The sequence below is a fragment of the Triticum urartu genome, chromosome 7 (assembly GCF_003073215.2).
Source record: "Triticum urartu cultivar G1812 chromosome 7, Tu2.1, whole genome shotgun sequence".
NCBI classification, from domain to species: Eukaryota; Viridiplantae; Streptophyta; class Magnoliopsida; order Poales; family Poaceae; genus Triticum; species Triticum urartu.
The window spans coordinates 463,250,447-463,271,100 of record NC_053028.1 but is presented as its reverse complement, the minus strand read 5'-3'; the positions used below and the strand labels follow the sequence as shown (position 1 = coordinate 463,271,100).

Genomic DNA, 20,654 nt, shown 5'->3' with positions numbered 1-20,654 from the left:
GCCTACAAGAAACTAAAATGGCCTTGATGTGCTCGTCTGTTGTCCTCGATGCCCTCGGTTCGGAGTTTGACGACTACACATACCTTCCGGCGAACGACACGAGGGGAGGCATCCTGCTCGCGTGGAAGAGCAGGGTCGTGTCGATCACTGACCACCTGTTCACCACAAATGCCGTCACCGCAAGAGTGGCCACGGCCAGTGGCATGCCTTGGTGGATGTCCGTCGTTTACGGCCCCCAAGAGGACGCGGAAAAGATCGCCTTTCTGCAGGAGATTCGCGATATACGCGCAGACTGCCCCGGGCCTTGGATGCTATGCGGTGACTTCAACTTGATCCTTCGTGATGAAGACAAGAATAACGGCAACCTAAATCGCCGCATGATGGGAAGATTCCGCCGCCTCGTCAACGATCTCGCGCTCAAGGAAGTATACCTCAATGGGAGAAGATTTACGTGGTCCAACGAGCAAACCCCGCCCACCCTGGTGCACCTAGACCGCGTGTTTTGCACCGTGGACTGGGAGGACGCGCATGGTGACTGTCACTTGAGATGCCTCGCCTCCGTCGTGTCCGACCATTACCCGCTCCTCCTTGACTGCGCACCCACGCACGTCGCGCACCGGAGGTTCCACTTTGAGGATTTCTGGCTGCGACTTGACGGATTCCACGACACGGTTGCCGCGGCTTGGGGATCGGTGCATGACCCGGACCCTTTCCGGCGCCTCATGCTACGCCTTAAGAGCACGGCCCGCGCATTGACAAGTTGGAGCGCCAGGCCCAAGGGTTGCATTCGTGACAAGATGGCCATCTCCCGCGAGCTCATATCGCGTTTTGACAAAGCCCAGGAAGACCGCGCGCTCTCTCCCCCGGAAGATTGGCTGCGAAAACAGCTCAAGATCTCATACTTGGGGCTGGCTTCTCTCGAGCGCACAATCGCGAGGCAACGAGCGCGGATCACCATGCTCAAGGACGGCGATGCCAACACAGCCTTCTTCCACCGGCAATGTTCATTCCGCCGACAGAAGAATCACATATTCCGCCTTGTGACCGATGGACAAGTGATCACTGATCAGGAGGGAATGGCTCAAGCGGCCTTCACGTACTTTGACGAGCTCCTTGGCTCCTCCGCCGCCCGCAACCACACGCTGGATCTATCGCAGATCATCGAGCCCCATGACCTGACTGACCTCGAGGCACCATTCAGCTCGGAGGAGATTTGGGACGCCGTCAAGCGCCTCCCGGCTCGCAAAGCGCCGGGGCTGGACGGATTCACCGCGGAATTTTTGCGGGCCTGCTGGAGCATCATCAAGCAAGACTTCCTCGACACCTTCCAGCAGCTCTTTGAGCTGCGCGGCCGCGGATTCAGCAAGCTCAACCAGGCCCTCTTGACATTACTCCGAAAGCGAGCAGACGCGTGCCAACTCCGCGACTACCGGCCAATCTGCCTCATCCACCTTGTGGCGAAGATCTTCGCGAAGGTGCTATCGCTCCGCCTAGCGCCCAGACTGGGAGACATGGTTAGCCGCCACCAGAACGCTTTCATTCCGGGACGGAGCTTGCACGACAACTTTGTCCTCGTCAAGCAATCGATGAAGCTGCTGCACCAACTTGGGTTCCGAGAGTGATGCTCAAGCTAGATTTGACGCGCGCCTTCGACTCCCTGTCATGGCCCTTCCTTTTCGAGGTTCTTGGCCAATACGGATTCGGACCTCGCTTCAGGGAGTGGCTCGCGATCTTGCTATCATCCTCGAGCACTCGGATCATGATCAACGGTGAACCGGGACCACCAGTTTGGCGCTGCGGGCTGCGCCAGGGAGACCCCGTATCTCCGCAGCTCTTCGTGCTCGCCGTGGACATCCTTGGGCGCCTAATCAGCCGCGCCCACGACGCCGGCATATTGCAGCGGCTGCACCCCCGACGAGACATTCCGGCCATATCAATGTACGCAGACGACGTGATGCTATTCTGCCACGCCACGCATGGCAACGTGGAGGCCGTACGTGCGATCCTGGCTATATTCAGTGAAGCTAGCAGCCTCCGAGTGAACTATGCCAAAAGCTCCGCCACTACCCTCAATGGCGACCCCGAGGCGGATGCAACAATTGACCAGGTGGGATGCACGAAGGCGGAGCTGCCCATTACTTATCTTGGCATCCCTCTCACGCTACGCCGCCCCTCGGCTGCCCAACTACAACCCCTCGTCGACTCGGTGGCTGCTCGGCTCCCCACATGGAAAGCATGGCTCATGAACAAAACCGGGCGGCTGGCTTTGGTCAAATCGGTGCTCGCCGCGATCCCGATACATCAACTGCTCGCGTTTGCGCCGCCCAAGAAGACCTTGAGACAGCTCGAAAAGATCCAGCGCGGCTTCTTGTGGGCCGGGCGCGCCGTTGCTAATGGCGGACACTGCCACGTCAACTGGCGACGTGTATGCCGCCCGCTCGAGTACGGCGGGCTTGGGGTCCAGGATCTGGAGCGCGCTGGCCTCGCGCTGCGCCTGCGCTGGATGTGGCTCTCCCACACGGACGACGATCGCGCATGGCGAGGCCTCGACCTCCAGTTTTCCAGCGAGGAGCGCGCGTTGTTCTACGCATCGACGACCATGGTGCTCGGTGATGGACTGACGGCACTGTTTTGGAATGACCGATGGCTCAATGGTCAGTCCGTGCGCGAACTCGCACCGGCACTCTACCAATGCATCCCCAAACGGCGACGCAAGTCAAGAACGGTGGCCGCAGACATCCAAGGAGCGATAGGGATTCATGAGATTGGCCAATATCTCAGACTTTGGCATGCCGTGCAGCACATCAGCCTACCAAACCGGCCTGACCAGATGCTCTGGAGATGGACGGCTAGTGGCACCTATACGGCACGGTCATGCTACGCTGCAACCTTCCACGGATCTATGAAATGCCCCTCCTGGAAGCTTACCTGGAAGAGCTGGGCACCGCGGCGCGTCCATTTCTTTCACTGGACAGCGGATAGACTCGCCCGTCGCGGCCTACAGCACCATCCACGATGCCTCCTCTGTGATCAGGCCCCTGAGTCGATGTGGCACCTGCTCCTAGAGTGCCCGTTTACGCGGCAGGTTTGGTACGACGTGCTGGCTTGGGCGAGGATACCTTCTCAACCGCCAAGCAATGAACCCAGCCTCACGGACTGGTGGCAACGAACGAAAGGGCAGATCCCACAGGCGCTACGGAAAGGTCTGCAATCCATCACCATGCTCGTTCCTTGGATGATCTGGAAACAGCGCAACGAGTGCGTCTTCAAGAATGCACGGCCCTCGGCTACCGCACTCATAGATAGGATTAAGGCCGAAGCCAAATGTTGGGCACAAGCTGGCGCTTTGGGTCTCAGGGTAGTCCTCCCCACTAGCTGGGATGTCCACTGATAGGGTGCTAATCCATATAACCACCACCTCCTAGGAGGATTGTACTTTCTCATCTCTTCAATGAAATGAAACGCAGAGAGTCCTTTGCGTTTTCTCGAAAAAAATATTTTGATGTTTTTGTTACTCAGATGGACTTCTTGCTCCTGCTTCGTTGAGCCTTGCTTTTGAGAAAAAATTACCCCTTTTTTGAGAACCTTTTAGAAGTTAAAAGAACTACGTATTTCATCAAAAGATAGTTGTACTGTTACCATGCCTAAATGGTACTCTCCTTTTCCCAGTATATATAAATATGTAAAATTTCTGAAAAGTACTGTTGGCATGAGCCTAGTCGTCTTCATTAAAAGCTAATTATAAAACTTGCCACGCAATACGTGCCAAAACACAATCGAAAAAGAGACGTTGGATGGTTTCCTGCTCATAACAGAAGCTACATCGTGCATCCCCTGCCACTTGCATTTAATGAAATTCTCCTTGATAAGGATGACTTTTTGACATATGAACCATAGGAAAACCTTGATCTTTGATGATACTTTTAGACCCAAAAATTGCTTAGATCTAAACTGAATACATGGAGTGCACTGTAAAAGCCCCACCAGTATGAAGGCCCCACTTAAGCCCATCTTGCTCTTGAGTTAGTTGCACCTCGGCAACCTTGAGGATGATCTCATTCTAGTCTGCCAAATGCTGACCAATGAGAGCCTGTCAGAAGTGAGCCTGTGGGTTCTCCACTCCAAGAACAACATCCTTATGTTGAACAATATTAAATAGTCCATACATGTCACCCAACAACCCTCATGCCCTACCCCATCTCTCACCCTCATCTCACCCCACAATACTCTCTAGCCTGCCTCCTGCATGCTGCCATGTCGTGCGCTGCTGCAAAAATACAAAAATACGCTAGATGGATGACTAAAGCAATTAGGTTAGGGGGATTATTGTCCATACAAAAATACTAGGTCAAATACTCACCTGTATTGACTTGAAATTGAGGGAAAAGATGGATAATCGCATCTGAGTGAGTATGAGAGGTTGTAGTGGCATTTTTCAGACATGGATTTTTGTAATGGCACATATATAACTTTTCTACCATTTTTATTAGGTTTACTATCTAATAATTTTTTTACCTTTTGCGATGGGGCTTGTTTTACTAATTTCTCGTATGCAGTTTCCGAAAATTACCCTCTATATACTGTTTCAACCATTCGCAGGTGCTCGATCATTGTGGCAATCATGTTGAAGAAGGGACGGAACTTATTGTCAATACTGTTGGATTCTCCTTTGTAGATAAATGCGGACCTGTTCGAAAGGTAATCGTTTGTTTTAAACTGTATTTTTGCAATGCTAGTAAATGTATATTTTGACCAGGTTAACATTAGCCAGAATGATGTGGTGCGCTCGGTAACAGTCCTGCAGTGGAGATTGTTAAAAAAAATATCGTTCTTTGCACGTGCTGTATTTTGCTATTTTCTTCTATGTAATTTAGTAACGTAAAAATAGACTTCCAGTCAGAGTTGTCAATGAGGTGGAAAAAATTTGAGCTGCTACATTTTAACAGGGGCAACTCCGCCTATGTCTTCTAGGCATAGCCGGCCCCATGCCCGGGTAAAGGAGGAGGGTTGTGATAGGCTTGGCGAGCCAATGTAAAAACTATCCCATGGGTATGAAACCCATTTGAGCGAGAGTAGTACTAGGATGGCTGACCTCCTGGGAAGTCCTCGTGAAAGGGTTTCATATCTAAGGGTTGTGATAGGCTTGGCGAGCCAACGTAAAAACTAGCCAGTCCTTTGGGTATGAAACCCATTTGGGCGATAGTAGTACTAGGATGGGTGACCTCCTGGGAAGTCCTCGTGAAAGGGTTTCATATCTAGCCTACCCCAACTTGTTTGGGACAAAAGGCTCAGTAAGTACTCCCTCCGTTTCTTTTTAGTCTGCATATAAGATTTGGTCAAAGTCAAACTTTCTTAGCTTTGACTAAGTTTATAGAAAAAAAATATTAAGATTCACAATATGAAATCAATATTGTTAGATGCATCATGAAATAAACTTTCATACCATATAGCTTTAGTATTGTAGATGTTAATATTTTTTCTATAAAGTTGGTCAAACTTTACAAAGTTTGACTTTGACCAAATCTTATATGCAGACTAAAAAGAAACTGAGGGAGTAAGTAAGTACATTTTAACAGGGGCAAAATGTATGCAGGGAAACAGGAAACTAAAGACTTTACCCCTCTAGTTTCGATGCTTTGGGATTTGCTGCTTCTGAATTTGGGAGCGGTTGGAGAATTATTAGATTTTTGACAAATGGACTGGCTCAACGAGGCTAAGCCTGGTCTGGTCCAATTCCTACCTATGCTTGACTTGGCCTACCCTCAACCGGACTAGAAGCATTAGCGAAACCCAGAGCTATGCCACCTGAACCCCGTTGTTTTGACATTATGATGACTGATGAGGGACTAAGAGTAGCTTGTTAATTACATGGTTCTAATTGATTGGATGATGCAGCACCCTTTTATATCCTGCACTCTTATTCTTTTCCAAATCTATGGTTCCATCATATGAAGCCATCTTGGGAGCCCTTAAATTGTTTGACAATTTTACAGTTGTAGTCTGTCGGCATATAAACTATATTGTTAATTTTGCAGGTAAACAGCAAAGGATTTGTTGACCTACGTGGAATGCTTAAAGTTGTTAGCGGATTTGGTTCAGAAGGTCAGTTACATAGTGGTTCCAATATTGCTGGTACATTTTCATTCTAATAATTATGTGCATATTTGTGCAGTTTGTTTGACGATTTTTGATCACAAGAAAAAGATTTTCAATAGAACATTTCAAATTGCTATCAGGAATTTGAAAGCTGTTAAGGTAGTAATACTGATTCGTTCATTTGATTTCTTATTAGTGACATCGTGGTGCTTAATTTTGTTCAAAAGGTGGAAGCCTCGTGATTATTATTATTTGTCAGGTTCCGGAAAGTTGTCCTGCTGGGACCTTCTTGGAGAACATAATATTTGAAGTTTCTGACTGTGATGGAGTGATTGACGAGTCAATACATGGACTCCAACATACACTTAGCATCAGGTCGAATCAATTAAAAGATGTGCAAGGAGCACAATATGCATTTGAACATGGAAGATGTGTTCTTCCTCGTGCACAGGTTCCTAATGAACCAGGAACAGTCAGTTTTGTGGCATATCATACACATTTTGCTGACCTGGAAACAATAATTCAGGTTGATCTTACAAGGTAGCTCTTGTTGCACAATTTATAATTATTTCAGACTGAAGTCCTGGATTTTCCTTTGGCAGATTCATGTTTATGCTCTTGATTTAGTGCGAGTAAACTCGGAGAACGACTTTGAACCTATATGCAGCTACCCAACTTCATCTCTATCAAGTCAAGATCTTTTATCTCCAAGTCAACTTGCTTCTTGTCAATCTGTTAGATACATTGAGGATGCTCTGAGGGTAAAAGCCTTCAATACCTTGATTTAACATTTCTAGTGTTGCTGAAGTCCTCTGGCTTATTTAGATCTTAAAAAACTACTAAGGAATACATTATTCAAACTAGAACGTTTTCTGAACTCAAACTTTTTTCAAGAAAACTACAAACTCAGATTTAAACAAAATAGCGCCAAGGTTATCGCTATTTGCATATGATGCACCGTGGGTCAATACATGTCTTTATGATGTTGGTATGGAAACTTAATACCCATTTAGTGCAGTGATTTGTTTTTTCAGCATCCTCTGTTATCCTGGTTAGTCTAATGTATATTGTGCAAAACTCAAAATACAATGTTGATGGAAACCATCCAATCATTAAATTGTTGATGAAGTAGAGCTGAGTTGAATTGTTGCTTATTATAACGCTAGAGGGGTTCCTTCTCCTGTGCATATCAAGAAAAATACAAACCTTCTGACAGAATAAATCATTAAATTATTCATAAAATTAATAACTATTTGGTAGTTGAAAATATTATGTGTATTTTGATTCAAAATCTATGATACTTACACCATTAAATAAAGGTTGTTATAGCTTGATTAGAGGTTACAATTTTTTTGACCTGCAGAATATTATTATTAGCTTGTCCGTGCCTTAATTTGTCACTTTTTTCAGAAAGTTTCTGATGAGATTGAATCAATTGATTCCAATATACGCTCTGAAGAAGAAATGATTAAATTTCTTGATTCTCAAAAGAAATCTGTGGAGAATCGTATTGCCAGTCTGAAAGGTTATTTTCTGTGCTCGTGCAAAATTTTTATTGCTTTTGTCTTCCGCTGAGTATGGACTTAATCTGCATGGTCTCATTATAATGGGCTCTGTTACATTACTCTTATACCTGCACTTGTCTTCCCTGCTCGTCGCTTTATATAATTTAATTTTCATGTATGCAGATGAGATTGGCCACAGAGTTGGCGCAAAAGAGATAACTCGTCATAAAATTGAAGAGAATGTTGGTACTGCTGCTGCTGTTCTATGTAATCTCTCCAACCGTAAAGCATATGCACCAGGGCGATCTTTCAAGGATGAAGTTGTTGGTATTGTTGCTCTTCTCGGAACTGTTGCTAACAGAGAGCTCAGTAGGTAAATTTGCAGACTCCTACATTATTTATGTCAGACCTATTCTAACATGATGCATAATTTTATTCATCTGAATCTCTGTCTTCTCATTTGGTAGGATGCTTTCTGTGTATCTTGGTGAAGACAACATGCTTGCAGTGGTTTGCAAGACTCAGGACGCTGCTAATTACTTTGAAAAATATGACACTGAAGGAAATGTGGATATTCGCTTTGGTATTCATCAGGAAGCAGCTAAACTAGGAGTCCCAATAAGCAGGAGATTTCCTATCATATGCCTGGATGAAATAAGGTAATATCTATATTTACTTAATTTTAGCAGGTCTGTAGATGCATTTCTGGGTGTTAGAAAATTTGAAACCGGAGTGCTGCTAATGCATCAGTAAACTAAAAAATTCCTGGTTTACAGTCTTCTGAACCCTGAACCTGTTCATAGCCATAAGCAGAAGCCCTTCAACCCCCGTTGCTTGTGTATGACTAATATGAAAAAGTGTATGTGTAAAAGTTGCAAACGTAGTTTGCTGATTGCCATATGGTGATAATCCTACTCGTATCATCAACAAAATGTGGATTTACCTATCTTATCTAACACAAAGTACTAATATATAAAACTGTTGAAATTTTGAGAATAAATTTTATGTGCAGTTTCTACTATGAGATGATAATTTGTTCTATTCAATTCTCACATAGATTCAATTGTTAGGCAGGCCATACAAGATAGATAACTCAGCATTTTTGATAAATGTTTCTAGTTAAAAATAGTGATAGAACATTTTTCTGTCAAAATTTTGAGAAACGAAATCTTGTGCAATTTCTTCTATGAGGTGATTATTTGTCTATTCAATTCTATCGCATAAATTCAATTGTTTGGCAGGCCATACAAGATAGATAACTCAGCATTTTTAATAAATGTTTATTTGACAGGCCATATAATGGAGACGTCTTTTGGAACATAAGGCAAAAAAAGCTAAATCTGCCTTTTCCACATGCGGAGACGCCCAAGGGATTTCGTGGGTTTGCAGTCAACTTGATCAATCTTTCTGCAGAGAACTTGGAGATAATCACAAGTAGTGGACATGGTCTCCGTGAAACCTTATTTTATAGGCTCTTTGGAGAGCTTCAAGTTTATGAAACACGGAATGACATGCGGCAAGCAATGCCTCATTTGAGGAATGGGGCTATATCTTTGGATGGTGGGATTATAAAGGGTGATGGTATGCTGCTGCTTGGTTACAGGTCAGTTATTTTTACGTTTTTTGAACAAAGGCAGAATGAACTGGTGATTTTCTCCCAAGTTGCCCATTTATTAATCAGGTTGTCAAATGAGACTCAGTTCGTTGGTTGACTATCGACTGTTTCGACATTAGTTGGTTTGGATTTGGCATTCATAAATATATTTCACCATGAGTTGTACTTGTACCAAAACATGAATTATCCGCTCTTAATTTTTGTCATTGATGTTTTGTGACATCATCTATGCGGTCCATACTTATCATCTGATCATTTCACAGTGACCCGGAGATCATATTTCCCGTCATGCCTGATGCTCCTGACATTCTGGAAGACCCTGAGGATGTGTTCACCAAAGTAAAAAAGATGAACGCAGAGAAGAATGTTCTGGAAACAGTGGAGAACAAGATAAGAAGAGCTGAAGAGAATCGGCAGAAATTGGTCATGAAGCGCAACAAGAAGAAACGCAAATTCGACGAGATGGCGGAGGTAATGAGCCAGCCCAGTGGCAGCCAGCTTGATCAGTATCACCCAGTGTCATAGTAGACGAATGGGCTTGTAGCAATCTAACAATGTGGTCTACAAAGATGGTCACATGGCATCATATTAACTGCTGAACTGTTCTAGTTGTTTATGAATCTTGTTCCCTCTAGTTTTGTATGGGATTAGCTGATGGACTGATTAACATGCTACTAACAATGCAACTAGGCAGTGTTTGACTAAATCTAATGCGTATCATTTTACCGCGTTCAGTTCTCTTGTGAGTTATGCATAGTATTTCTATGTGCCGCTGCTGCTCTGAAAATTGTTGCACATGCTGTTAAAAAAGGCAGCACATGGCAATCCAAAACAATAAGGTGTGCATCAAGGGGGTTGCTGGCGCGTGCCACGTCGAATGCGTGGGTTGGGCAGGAAATAAGAGGGAAAAAAGAAAGAAAGGAAAAGCTGTCGAGCGAAACCCTCCACCTCTCTTCGCCTCCAGCGCCCCCTCCTCCCTCTCCAGCGCCGCCACAGCCACCTTGGCGATGCTCCCACCCACCACCCATGGTTGAGGTCGGTGAAGCGGCCCATCACGCGATGCTTGGGGACGCCACTTCCCTCCGCCGCCAGCTGCGGCGACCGGCTAGCGTGCGGTAGCCGCCGCCAAAACCGGATGGCGTGCTGTCCGGCGAGGGGCCCGACTTGCCGCGCGGCATCGCCTTCTCCACATCTGCCCGCGGATTGAGCCCCACGACCTCCATCCCGACCTGCCTTTCCCTCTTCTCGCTTGTCAGAAAGGAGTGCAGGCCGCTGTTGCCCCACACGAGGTCGTCCTCCTCTTTGGTTTTGCTGATTCTGAGGCGTTGGCTCGACCTACAGGTTCGTCTCCCTCTCTCTCTCACCCTGGTCTGCACTGTGAGTTCCCTTTTATTTCGTCTCTCGTCATCTCCACATGATTCTGGCATATCGGATTGAGTTTGTGGTACCTGCAGTTTATACCGGAACTTAATCTTAAGGTCAGGATTGCATGCCCTTTTCTCTTGAGCTGAAACGCATTCAAGCATGGCTATTGACCGAGCCCCCTAATTCAACTATTCAGGTTGGTTTATACATATTGCTGCGGAATTACCTTGACTGCTTGTCAATCAATTAAACCATGTGTTTGCCATGTTGTAGATATTACAAGATTTGTGTGCTATCTTATTATCCAGATGTGCTTTAGGCCTTTAGCAAAACCATTTTTGTTATTATCAATCTCACAGGTACAGTTTGATTGGGTCATGTCTGTAGTTTTTTCCAGTGTTGCAAGTTCATGTTCTTGGGAAAAAAAATTCATTGTCTATTTCCTATATTGGTGATGCGGGTGAACTAATTTGGGTATTATAATGAGGTTTGCTCTTTGGTAATTTCCTTGTCGGTCTGCGTCATCCAGGTGATGTCTCCGACACAGCAGAATCTTGCGAAGTTAACACTCAATCTGTTTGCGTTAAGGCATGAACACTACGCTTTGTTGATTCAGTGCCACTTATCTGGTGCAGGAAAATGCCGATGTTAAAGCATTTGGTTCTGATGGATCATATTACTGTTTCTCAGTTCAACTGAAGATGGCTCAGATAGGACCAAGTTTGGATATTCATGTGTTGGATAGGGGTCGGGGATGGTTTCCTGCACAAGAGGTGAAGTTCATTTATGTAAATTTGTGTCCCGTGGTCATATATTGGCCTGTAGAATTTATCAGGTGCCAAGTTCACTTGCCATACACTTAATTCTGTTTCTTCTGATTTATACTATCGCCTTACGGAATTTGAAATTAATAAACCATAACTTGTTCATGATAAATTTGATTGTTGATGTCGTCATGTGATATTCTTTTACTTTTCAGATATGTGAAGGTGCAAATTGAAACAGAAGATTCGTCTATGATGCAGCAGCTCAAAGCTGAAGATTTCGTATGTTTGAACGCTTACCTGTCTTTGCCTAATAAATAGCTCACTCATCCATTAGATTCTAGTAGTCTAATAGTTCTGATGGTAGTGCGCATGATTGGGTTGTTGTGTTGGATAAAAACAGGAAGGATGTCATATCTGAGCAGATAGCTGATCTGATTGGGGATGTTGAAAATACGGTATGCTCTAACTTTGTTTTATCAAATATTTTAGTCGGCAATTACTTAGATAGAGTTCTCAAGTTGAAGTTGCTGAAATTTTCTTGGGAGAACATCTTCGAAAAAAATCCTTGAGAGAACATACTTGCTGATATTTTGTATTCGTAGGCCGTATAGTCTTGGGGATGCAACAATTAGGCTATCCTCACTGGTTTGAATCACCAAGTCGCTTTAATAGAACTCAGAGAGCAGCTCTACAGGTGCACAATGAGCCTCTAATACAGTGATACTATTTCTATATGGGAATATACTTATGTAATTTTCACTGGAGTAACTTACCAACTATATTGTGATAAAACATGTGTATTCAACGCATCAAATGCTGCAACTAAGGATAAGATCTTGGCTGGTAGTCACACATATTTATGAGTGTCAGTAAACCATCTGGTGCTCTATCTAACAAAACAGTGCAGAAGAAGCAAACAAAACGCCGACAACAGATCAGTTGATAGGACTGATCCACTTCTAAACGAATTCATATATTCATGATCTGCCATTTTATTTTTTGCTTGGCCGGGATTGGTTAGCTGAGCATTTAAGTATTGTTTCAGTGTTTCCTTAATAATGTTAATCCTCATTATCTGTTCAAGAGCCAAATTGGCAATGCTTTCTTTTGCATATTGATCCTACCATGTATATTTAGGTTCACTTGTAGGAAGTTCATGTTTTCTACTGTTTTTATTTTGCTATGTCCAAATTCAGGTTTTCAACATGGTTGTCTGCATATCTGTGTCCATGGTTACTGAGGCAAGTAGTATGTTTCATGATTGTATTTGCATTGATTCCTTTCTGAACTGAAAAAGCTCCATTTTGGATTAGTTTGCAAAGTTTTCATGTTAGAAGTGTAGTCAAATTGAAAAGGCTGCATAATGCATGCTTGCTGATGCCTTTTGTTAGCCCCAAGATAATATCACAGCATAAAGGACATGCCATTGCCTGATCCAAAACTCTGTTTTGTACTGTCTATAAACACAGCCTACACATCCAAGAAGATATATGTGGACTAAACTATTTTTGGGGCATATATTCATGGCATCCATAGACATCTAACAGATGATCTTATGTGGCTCTCTAACCTCCACAAATCCATGATTTTACTAAATTAACTGTTCAAGTTATCAAATTATGAGCAAATTATCCTAACATATGGGTTAAACCCATTTGAATGCCATTTTTGCGAGTATTTAATGCTAACCACATTCTTGCAATTAATTACTATCTCAAGAAGTTCTTTGTACTGTCGCTTTGATCCCTTTTTGGTTACAAGCATGCTCACCCAATGTTCATGAAAAAGTTAAACCAGGGAGTGTATACTCAAGTCTAAAGCATCATATCAATTTGTGCTGTCTTTGGGTAATAATTTAATTGTGCTTTTAATCATTTATATCACTATAGGTTGTTGTTATAAAGTCTTAAAGCTACATGGGAAGATCTCGGCAGATACTTTAAGCCCCAAAGTATCAAAGGTGACCACCCTGTCATCCTTCTCTATTGGCTGGTTGTGGGCTAATCACTCTTGTTCTTGGCCGGGTGCAGGGGATTTCACCTTCTTGCCATGCGTTGAGCCGCGGTGGGAGAAAGTGGGTGGATTGGTCATTGATCAGTTGCCATCTCTTCAATTGGGTGAACTTCATCACAAGAAAAAAGCAGCAATTTGGTCATAGTATATTGGGTGTCATATGTTTTCTTGGTTGACACCCTTTTGTTTTCGTTGTGACTGAAACCCTACATTTAAATGACTAGGAAACTTCTCAGACCTAAATCTTACTTGCAAAATATATTGTATACTTTTGAGACAGAGTTTTGTCCTCACAAGATAACTGCTTGTTGTATTTCACTATCAGAACATTTGTTTGGGGGGAGTATCCTGGCGTTAAGGATGCTTGGATGGAAGTGGTGGCCTCACAAAGCTAGTCATTATATTTTCTTGCCTTGAAGTTACTGATAGTGAGTTAAATTTTCTTAGTGATTGCTCGAACACATTGCTTACCAGCCACCCTAATGTGTGTAGGCAAGATCAAAATGCACAAATACCTGCTCAGGTATTTTCCAGTTATTTTAACTTCTTGCAATATGTTCGCTGACTCTTACTCGATTCAGATACAGTATGTTGGCTGAATCTTACTCCGTTCAGATATCTCTCTTCTTTGGCTCTTTGCTTTGGCTCGGATATGTCTTCGCATCAGAATTTTTCACCACCAATTAATTTGCAAGGGCACATACTATTTGTAGCAGCCTACAAAAACACAATTCACCTTATACATCTGTAGAAATGGATTGTTGCACGAAGTTGTCTCAGTTAGTAGACTATATTCGTTAACATATAGTTATTTTTGTGAGAAAGTAAACATATAGTTTTTTGACGGAAGTATACTTATATAATATTCTTATTGTTGAGATACTAAAAACATTTTGGTTAATTATTACTTACTGTGACACTTAAGTAAGTCTTTCGAGTAGGCAAAATCTATCAATTTATATTGCCATAATAGGCGATATCTCATTCATGGCATCAAATACAGCTTATTTTAGAATGGTACATATGTAATGTTTGGCTTCCTTATATCATGTATGCTTTCCCTTTGCTGTAAACTAATAGTTAGGTTGTAGTGTTTTCATTCGCTCTTGGAAGTCATATCACAAGCACATCCGTGGTTATTGGCCTTGAACATTTCACCTTCCATGCAACTCGCTTGCTCACTACCACTTAGAATCAGTGACAGTGACTTGCCTTCTTACTATGATTTTTTTAGAAAACCTTCTTGCTGTGGTTCAGAAGATGAATACATCGCCAAGTTGCCCTTGATAATGCGTCTTTCTATGACACATACGACTGTTTCTCCAGCACTGATTTCAAGCAACAGAAGTTGTGCCAATGTATGATAAATTTATATTTCTAGCCTACTCTGATGTTAATGTTGCTGTTTATACAACTTAATTAAAATGGGTCATCGTCATGTGTAAATCTTCTGCTTTTAATTCTCATTTTGATTTTCCACAAACTATTTCTTTCCGGTAATTTTATATTTCTTATTGTATTTACTTCATGTCGATTTGGGTAATCATGCATCATACAATTCAGATTTTAATTGCAGTCACTCTCCTCATCGACACTCAACAATGGCCTCTTCTTCCAGTGCCCGAAGCAGCCGCATACCATATGCCTCGTGTTGATTCTCCTGATCGTCAGCCTGCCAGAAGTCTCAGCTGTCATGCCGGTCGGCCAACAATGTGAAGGACCAGATGATCGTTGAAAAGTACGCGCTGTTCTGATGAGAACTATTGATTTATTGCAGTACAATGTTGCCTCTTCAGTACATCTGTGTAGCTCTTTCTGTTACTATCCATTCTGTAAGCTCTAGGAAAAAGCCACTGAAGTTAGCGTTGCGTGCCTGAAAGTCTACAAGTAGTAGTCTGACAATAGGGCGTTTTGAAAGATGTTTGCTTGTTGTAGCTATACCAGTTATACCTCTACGGTAGGTAGCAGTGTATTTTATTATTTTTGTGGATTTGGTGAGGATTTTTAGCTCGCTCTTTTTTCGTACCAAATTATCTGCATCTAGAAGTGCTTTCATATTTCCCTTCTTTGGCTCTGGTGCGATTAAGCTTTGTTATAGTATGATGAAAATTCAGGTGACGACCAATCAAGAGGCTGTTGATGAGATCAATGACACTAGAGGGGCGGACAGGCAGCTGCGGAGCATCTGATGGAGCAACTGGTGAATAGGAGGAGCAAAGACAACATCTCTTGCGTCGCTGTAAACATCCGCTGCTATCAGAGCTTGAGTCAGTGAACAGGAGGAGCAAAGACAACAACTGCTCCGTCATCATAAACTTCCACTCTTGGCCGAGCTTAAACCTGCTAGCCACTTATGCGTACAGTTAGTTATATGCCAGATTGGTTTCACAATTTTCTGTAGTTATTCATACGATATAGTGTTTAATATGGTTGGGAATAATCCACCACCCAATGGGATCAAGGTCTCTAAAATATTGTTGTTTGTTCAAAGGTTGTTTGTTTGGTTATCAGGTGTAGATTCTATTGCAAGTTCCTTGCTTATATGTGCATGTTCATCAATTTGGAAAAAAAGAGATGAAAAGGTTGCTCGTCAATCTGGCACCATACAAACTTCCTCTCAAGAGGCGCCACCAGGTGGCGCCCCAACCCCTAGTGTAGGTTGTAAGGTGTAGGGAACTTGCCCTGGAGTTTCTTGACACTCCAAGAAATCACATGCATCTGGGCAGTCATAAGGGCTCATATGCCGGAAATACAGAAGGGCTCAGGAGAATGCCGGGTGTAATAAACAATTTGGCAAATGTTAGGAAAAAAATAGGCATGTGTTTTGTTTGTATCGTTTTTGCAACCATATATACTTTTTTTATTGGAGGACATTCTCACTTGTATATCTCACTATGTGTGGACCGCTTACCCTAATCAACTCAACGAGTTTCAGTCACGTACTTCCTCATTTTTGGTTTAAAAGACCCAATGTGTCTCTGGATTATCAGTTTGATCAATATAACCTAATTTATACCATTAGAGAATATAACATTTGAGGTTTTCCATGATATATTTTTTATGACATATAACTCGTGTTATCTTGATTAAATTGTTGACCTAGGGGTACATGTGAGCCTTTTAAACCAGAAAGCAGGTAGTATCTCCTGTCGGCCAAAAGCTCTTAAAAGTTTTTTACACCTTGTATTTTTCTAAGATAATAAAAGCTTCTATTACCCCTGCCTCTTATAGATGCATATGGCCTCACTTATCACACCATTTATTACAAATTAATTCGTCAAACAATGGCCTCACAGGAAAATGGAGAGATCAAGACATCAATATACTGTCTCCATTGACATTAGGTAGCAGACGCCAAGATTCACAACTTGGACCCTACATGGCCAGTGCTACTTTGCATATAGAGTGAGTCAACAAGTTGTTTAGGGCATCTCCAAAGTGGGTCATCAAATCTTCCGCAAGTGTCTGGATCAAGCTGTTCGGGCGCAGTGTGCCATTCAACGTCGTCCCGCATTGGTCCGCGGACCAGTTCAGACGTCCGTTTTCCGGACAACATCCACATAGGACTCCGACCATCGGACCCGCGTTTTCATCCTTCTCTCTCTTTCATCCGCTTTCTCTCTCGTCGCTGCTGCCACTGCCACCACTCTACCACCTCGCCAACCCGGCAAGCCCTTCCCAGAACTCTGCGACCTCCACCACTATACCCGGCCTCCATGCCGCTTATCCTCCACCGCCGGTCCACACCTCTCGTATGTCCGCCGCGCAGGTACCATCCGCCCTTACGAGGGCCACCACGTCCGGCAAGTGTTTGGTGAAATGCATGTGCTAAAATTTCTGTCCCTTCTTTGAAGCAATGGATCGGACATGGAGTACATATATGAGCACTACGTTGAGTTGCCTGACGAGGACTATGCGGATGACATGGTGATGATGCAGGCGGTCCTTGCAGACATGAAGCATGCGGAAGAGTACGTTCTCAATTTCACTCGATGAAGGGTCATCGAGTGCTCAATTTTGACGCTGATGGATGACTACTTTTCCCCCAATGCCCTATTCATAGAAAATTTTCGTTGGTGCTTATGGATGCGAAAAAATGTCTTTGATCGCCTCTACAATGGCGTACGGTCCTCGAACCCCGGGGGTTGTTTGACATACACCAATTCATGAATAGGACCATTAAGAAATGCACTCTTCACATCCATTTGTTGCAACTTGAAATCGTGATGAGATGCATATGCAAGCAACATGCGAATAGATTCAAGGCGAGTAACAGGGGCAAAGGTTTCACCATAGTCAACACCTTCCACTTGGGAGTAACCTTGAGTCAGCAATCTTGTCTTGTCGCGGATGACAATCCCATGTGCATCTTGCTTGGTCTTGAAGATCCATTTGGTTCCGATGATATTATGATACTTTGGCCTTTCCACCAATTGCCACACTTTGTTGCGCTAGAAGTTGCTGAGTTCTTCATGCATGGCCTCTAGCCAATCCGGGTCTTCGAGCGCCTCATAGACCTTTTGGGGTTCAACACAAGAAACAAATGCGTGATGCTCACAAAAGTTTATTAATTTTTTATGAGCAGATACCCCCTTTCTTAAGCTTCCAATGATGTTCTCCAAGACATGGCCTTTATGCTTGAGATTGGAAGCTATCTTGGCGGCACGATACTCCAATTGCTCTTCAAGTGGAATTTGAGGAGCTACATATTAATCATCTTGAGCATCGACTTGAGCTTGCTCGGAGTCATGAACTTGATCTTGGGCATCACTTGGTGCATCACCTTCATCATGAGGTTGATCTTGCTCTTGATCTTGTTCACTTGATTGAGGACCTTCACTTTGTTCTTTGGAAGCCTGTGGGTCAAGTATTGGTGATGATTCTGTTGGGGAACGCAGTAATATCAAAAAAATTCCTACGCACAAATAGGATCATGGTGATGCATAGCAACGAGAGGGGAGAGTGTTGTCTACGTACCCTTGTAGACCAAAAGCGGAAGCGTTAGAACAACGTGGTTGATGTAGTCATACGTCTTCACGATCCGACCGATCCAAGTACCGAACGTACGACACCTCCGAGTTCAGCGCACGTTCAGCTCGATGACGTCCCGCGAACTCCGATCCAGCAGAGCTTCACGGGAGAGTTCCGTCAGCACGATGGCGTGGTGACGGTGATGATGTTGCTACCGCCGTAGGGCTTCACCTAAGCACCGCTACGATATTATCGAGGTGAAATATGGTGGAGGGGACACTGCACACGGCTAAGAGATCAAGAGATCAATTGTTGTGTCTAGAGGTGCCCCCTGCCCCCGTATATAAAGGACCAGGGGGAGGAGGTGGCCGGACAGGGGAGGGCGCGCCAGGGAGGAGTCCTACTCCCACCGGGAGTAGGACTCCCTCTTTTCCTAGTTGGAGTAGGAGGGGAAAATGAAGGGAAGGAGAGAGAGGAAGGAAAGGGGGGCGCCGCCCCCCTCCTTGTCCAATTCGGACTAGAGGGGGAGGGGGGCGCGGCCTGCCCTAGCCGCCCCTCCTCTTCTCCACTAAAACCCATCTTGGCCCATTAAACTCCTCGGGGGGTTCCGGTAACCCCCCGGTACTCCAGTATATGTCTGAAACTCCCCGAAACCATTCCGGTGTCCGAACATAGTCGTCCAATATATCGATCTTTATGTCTCGACCATTTCGAGACTCCTCGTCATGTCCATGATCACATCCGGGACTCCGAACTACCTTCGGTACATCAAAACACAAAAACTCATAATACAATCGTCACCGAAACTTTAAGCGTGCGGACCCTACGGGTTTGAGAACTATGTAGACATGACCGAGACATGTCTCCGGTCAATAACCAATAGCGGAACCTGGATGCTCATATTGGCTCCTACATATTCTACGAAGATCTTTATCGGTCAAACCGCATAACAACATACGTTGTTCCCTTTGTCATCGGTATGTTACTTGCCCGAGATTCGATCGTCGGTATCTCAATACCTAGTTCAATATCGTTACCGGCAAGTCTCTTTACTCGTTCCGTAATACATCATACCGCAACTAACTCATTAGTTACAATGCTTGCAAGGCTTATAGTGATGTGCATTACCAAGTGGGCCCAGAGATACCTCTCCGACAATCGGAGTGACAAATCCTAATCTCGAAATACGCCAACCCAACAAGTACCTTCGGAGACACCTGTAGAGCACCTTTATAATTACCCAGTTACGTTGTGATGTTTGGTATCACACAAAGTGTTCCTCTGGTAAACGGGAGTTGCATAATCTCATAGTCATAGGAACATGTATAAGTCATGAAGAAAGCAATAGCAACATACTAAACGATCAAGTGCTAAGCTAACGGAATGGGTCAAGTCAATCACATCATTCTCCTAATGATGCGATCCCGTTAATCAAATGACAACTCATGTCTATGGTTAGGAAACTTAACCATCTTTGATTAACGAGCTAGTCAAGTAGAGGCATACTAGTGACACTATGTTTGTCTATGTATTTACACATGTATTATGTTTCCGGTTAATACAATTCTAGCATGAATAATAAACATTTATCATGAAATAAGGAAATAAATAATAACTTTATTATTGCCTCTAGGGCATATTTCTTTCAGTCTCCCAACTGCACTAGAGTCAATAATCTAGTTCATATCGCCATGTGATTTAACACCAATAGTTCACATCACCATGTGATTAACGCCCATAGTTCACATTGTCATGTGACCAACACCCAAAGGGTTTACTAGAGTCAATAATCTAGTTCACATCGCTATGTGATTAACACCCAAAGAGTACTAAGGTGTGATCATGTTTTGCTTGTGAGAGAAGTTTAGTCTACGGGTCTGGCACATTCAGATCCGTATGTATTTTGCAAATTTCTATGTCAACAATGTTCTGCACGGAGCTACTCTAGCTACTTTCTCCCACTTTCAAAATGTATCCAAATTGAGACTTAGAGTCATCTGGATCAGTGTCAAAATTTGCATCGACGTAACCCTTTACGACGAACCTTTTGTCACCTCCATATTCGAGAAACATATCCTTATTCCACTAAGGATAATTTTGACTGTTGTCCAGTGATCTACTCCTAGATCACTATTGTACTCCCTTGCTAAACTCAATGTAGGGTATACAATAGATCTAGTACACAGCATGGCATACTTTATAGAACTATGGCTGAGGCATAGGGAATGACTTTCATTCTCTTTCTGTCTTCTGTCGTGGTCGGGCTTTGATTCTTACTCAATTTCACACCTTGTAACACAAGCAAGAACTCTTTCTTTGACT

The 20,654-nt window shown here is 43.7% G+C and overlaps 1 protein-coding gene and 1 long non-coding RNA gene across 21 annotated transcripts in view; both read left to right on the top strand.

Moving 5' to 3' along the window:
* LOC125519756 (structural maintenance of chromosomes flexible hinge domain-containing protein GMI1) overlaps positions 1-9,950 on the top strand; it is a 33,791-nt gene extending 23,841 nt beyond the window's left edge. For 3 of the 4 annotated variants that reach the window (XM_048684512.1, XM_048684515.1, XM_048684513.1), the window contains exons 29-38: positions 4,600-4,698; positions 6,036-6,102; positions 6,173-6,255; positions 6,356-6,622; positions 6,699-6,857; positions 7,507-7,621; positions 7,785-7,974; positions 8,069-8,260; positions 8,893-9,204; positions 9,480-9,950. In XM_048684512.1, coding sequence (XP_048540469.1) covers positions 4,600-4,698; positions 6,036-6,102; positions 6,173-6,255; positions 6,356-6,622; positions 6,699-6,857; positions 7,507-7,621; positions 7,785-7,974; positions 8,069-8,260; positions 8,893-9,204; positions 9,480-9,741 — 1,746 coding nt within the window. In that variant the 3' untranslated portion in view covers positions 9,742-9,950. Of the gene's footprint in view, positions 1-4,599; positions 4,699-6,035; positions 6,103-6,172; positions 6,256-6,323; positions 6,623-6,698; positions 6,858-7,506; positions 7,622-7,784; positions 7,975-8,068; positions 8,261-8,892; positions 9,205-9,479 lie in introns of all 4 variants that reach the window. The other variant, XM_048684514.1, reaches the window with a different exon arrangement.
* Positions 9,951-10,106: 156 nt separating this feature from the next.
* LOC125523789 lies at positions 10,107-16,155 on the top strand. Of its 17 annotated transcripts, none has more exons than XR_007290392.1 (9): positions 10,108-10,557; positions 10,671-10,777; positions 10,855-11,354; positions 11,561-11,627; positions 11,749-11,803; positions 11,951-13,308; positions 13,379-14,719; positions 14,938-15,099; positions 15,460-16,154. It is a non-coding gene; the product is annotated as an uncharacterized LOC125523789 (long non-coding RNA). The 17 variants fall into 17 exon arrangements; XR_007290390.1 differs by having other exon boundaries at positions 10,109-10,557; positions 11,217-11,354; positions 15,460-16,152; XR_007290386.1 differs by having other exon boundaries at positions 10,671-11,354.
* The last annotated feature ends 4,499 nt before the right edge of the window (positions 16,156-20,654 follow it).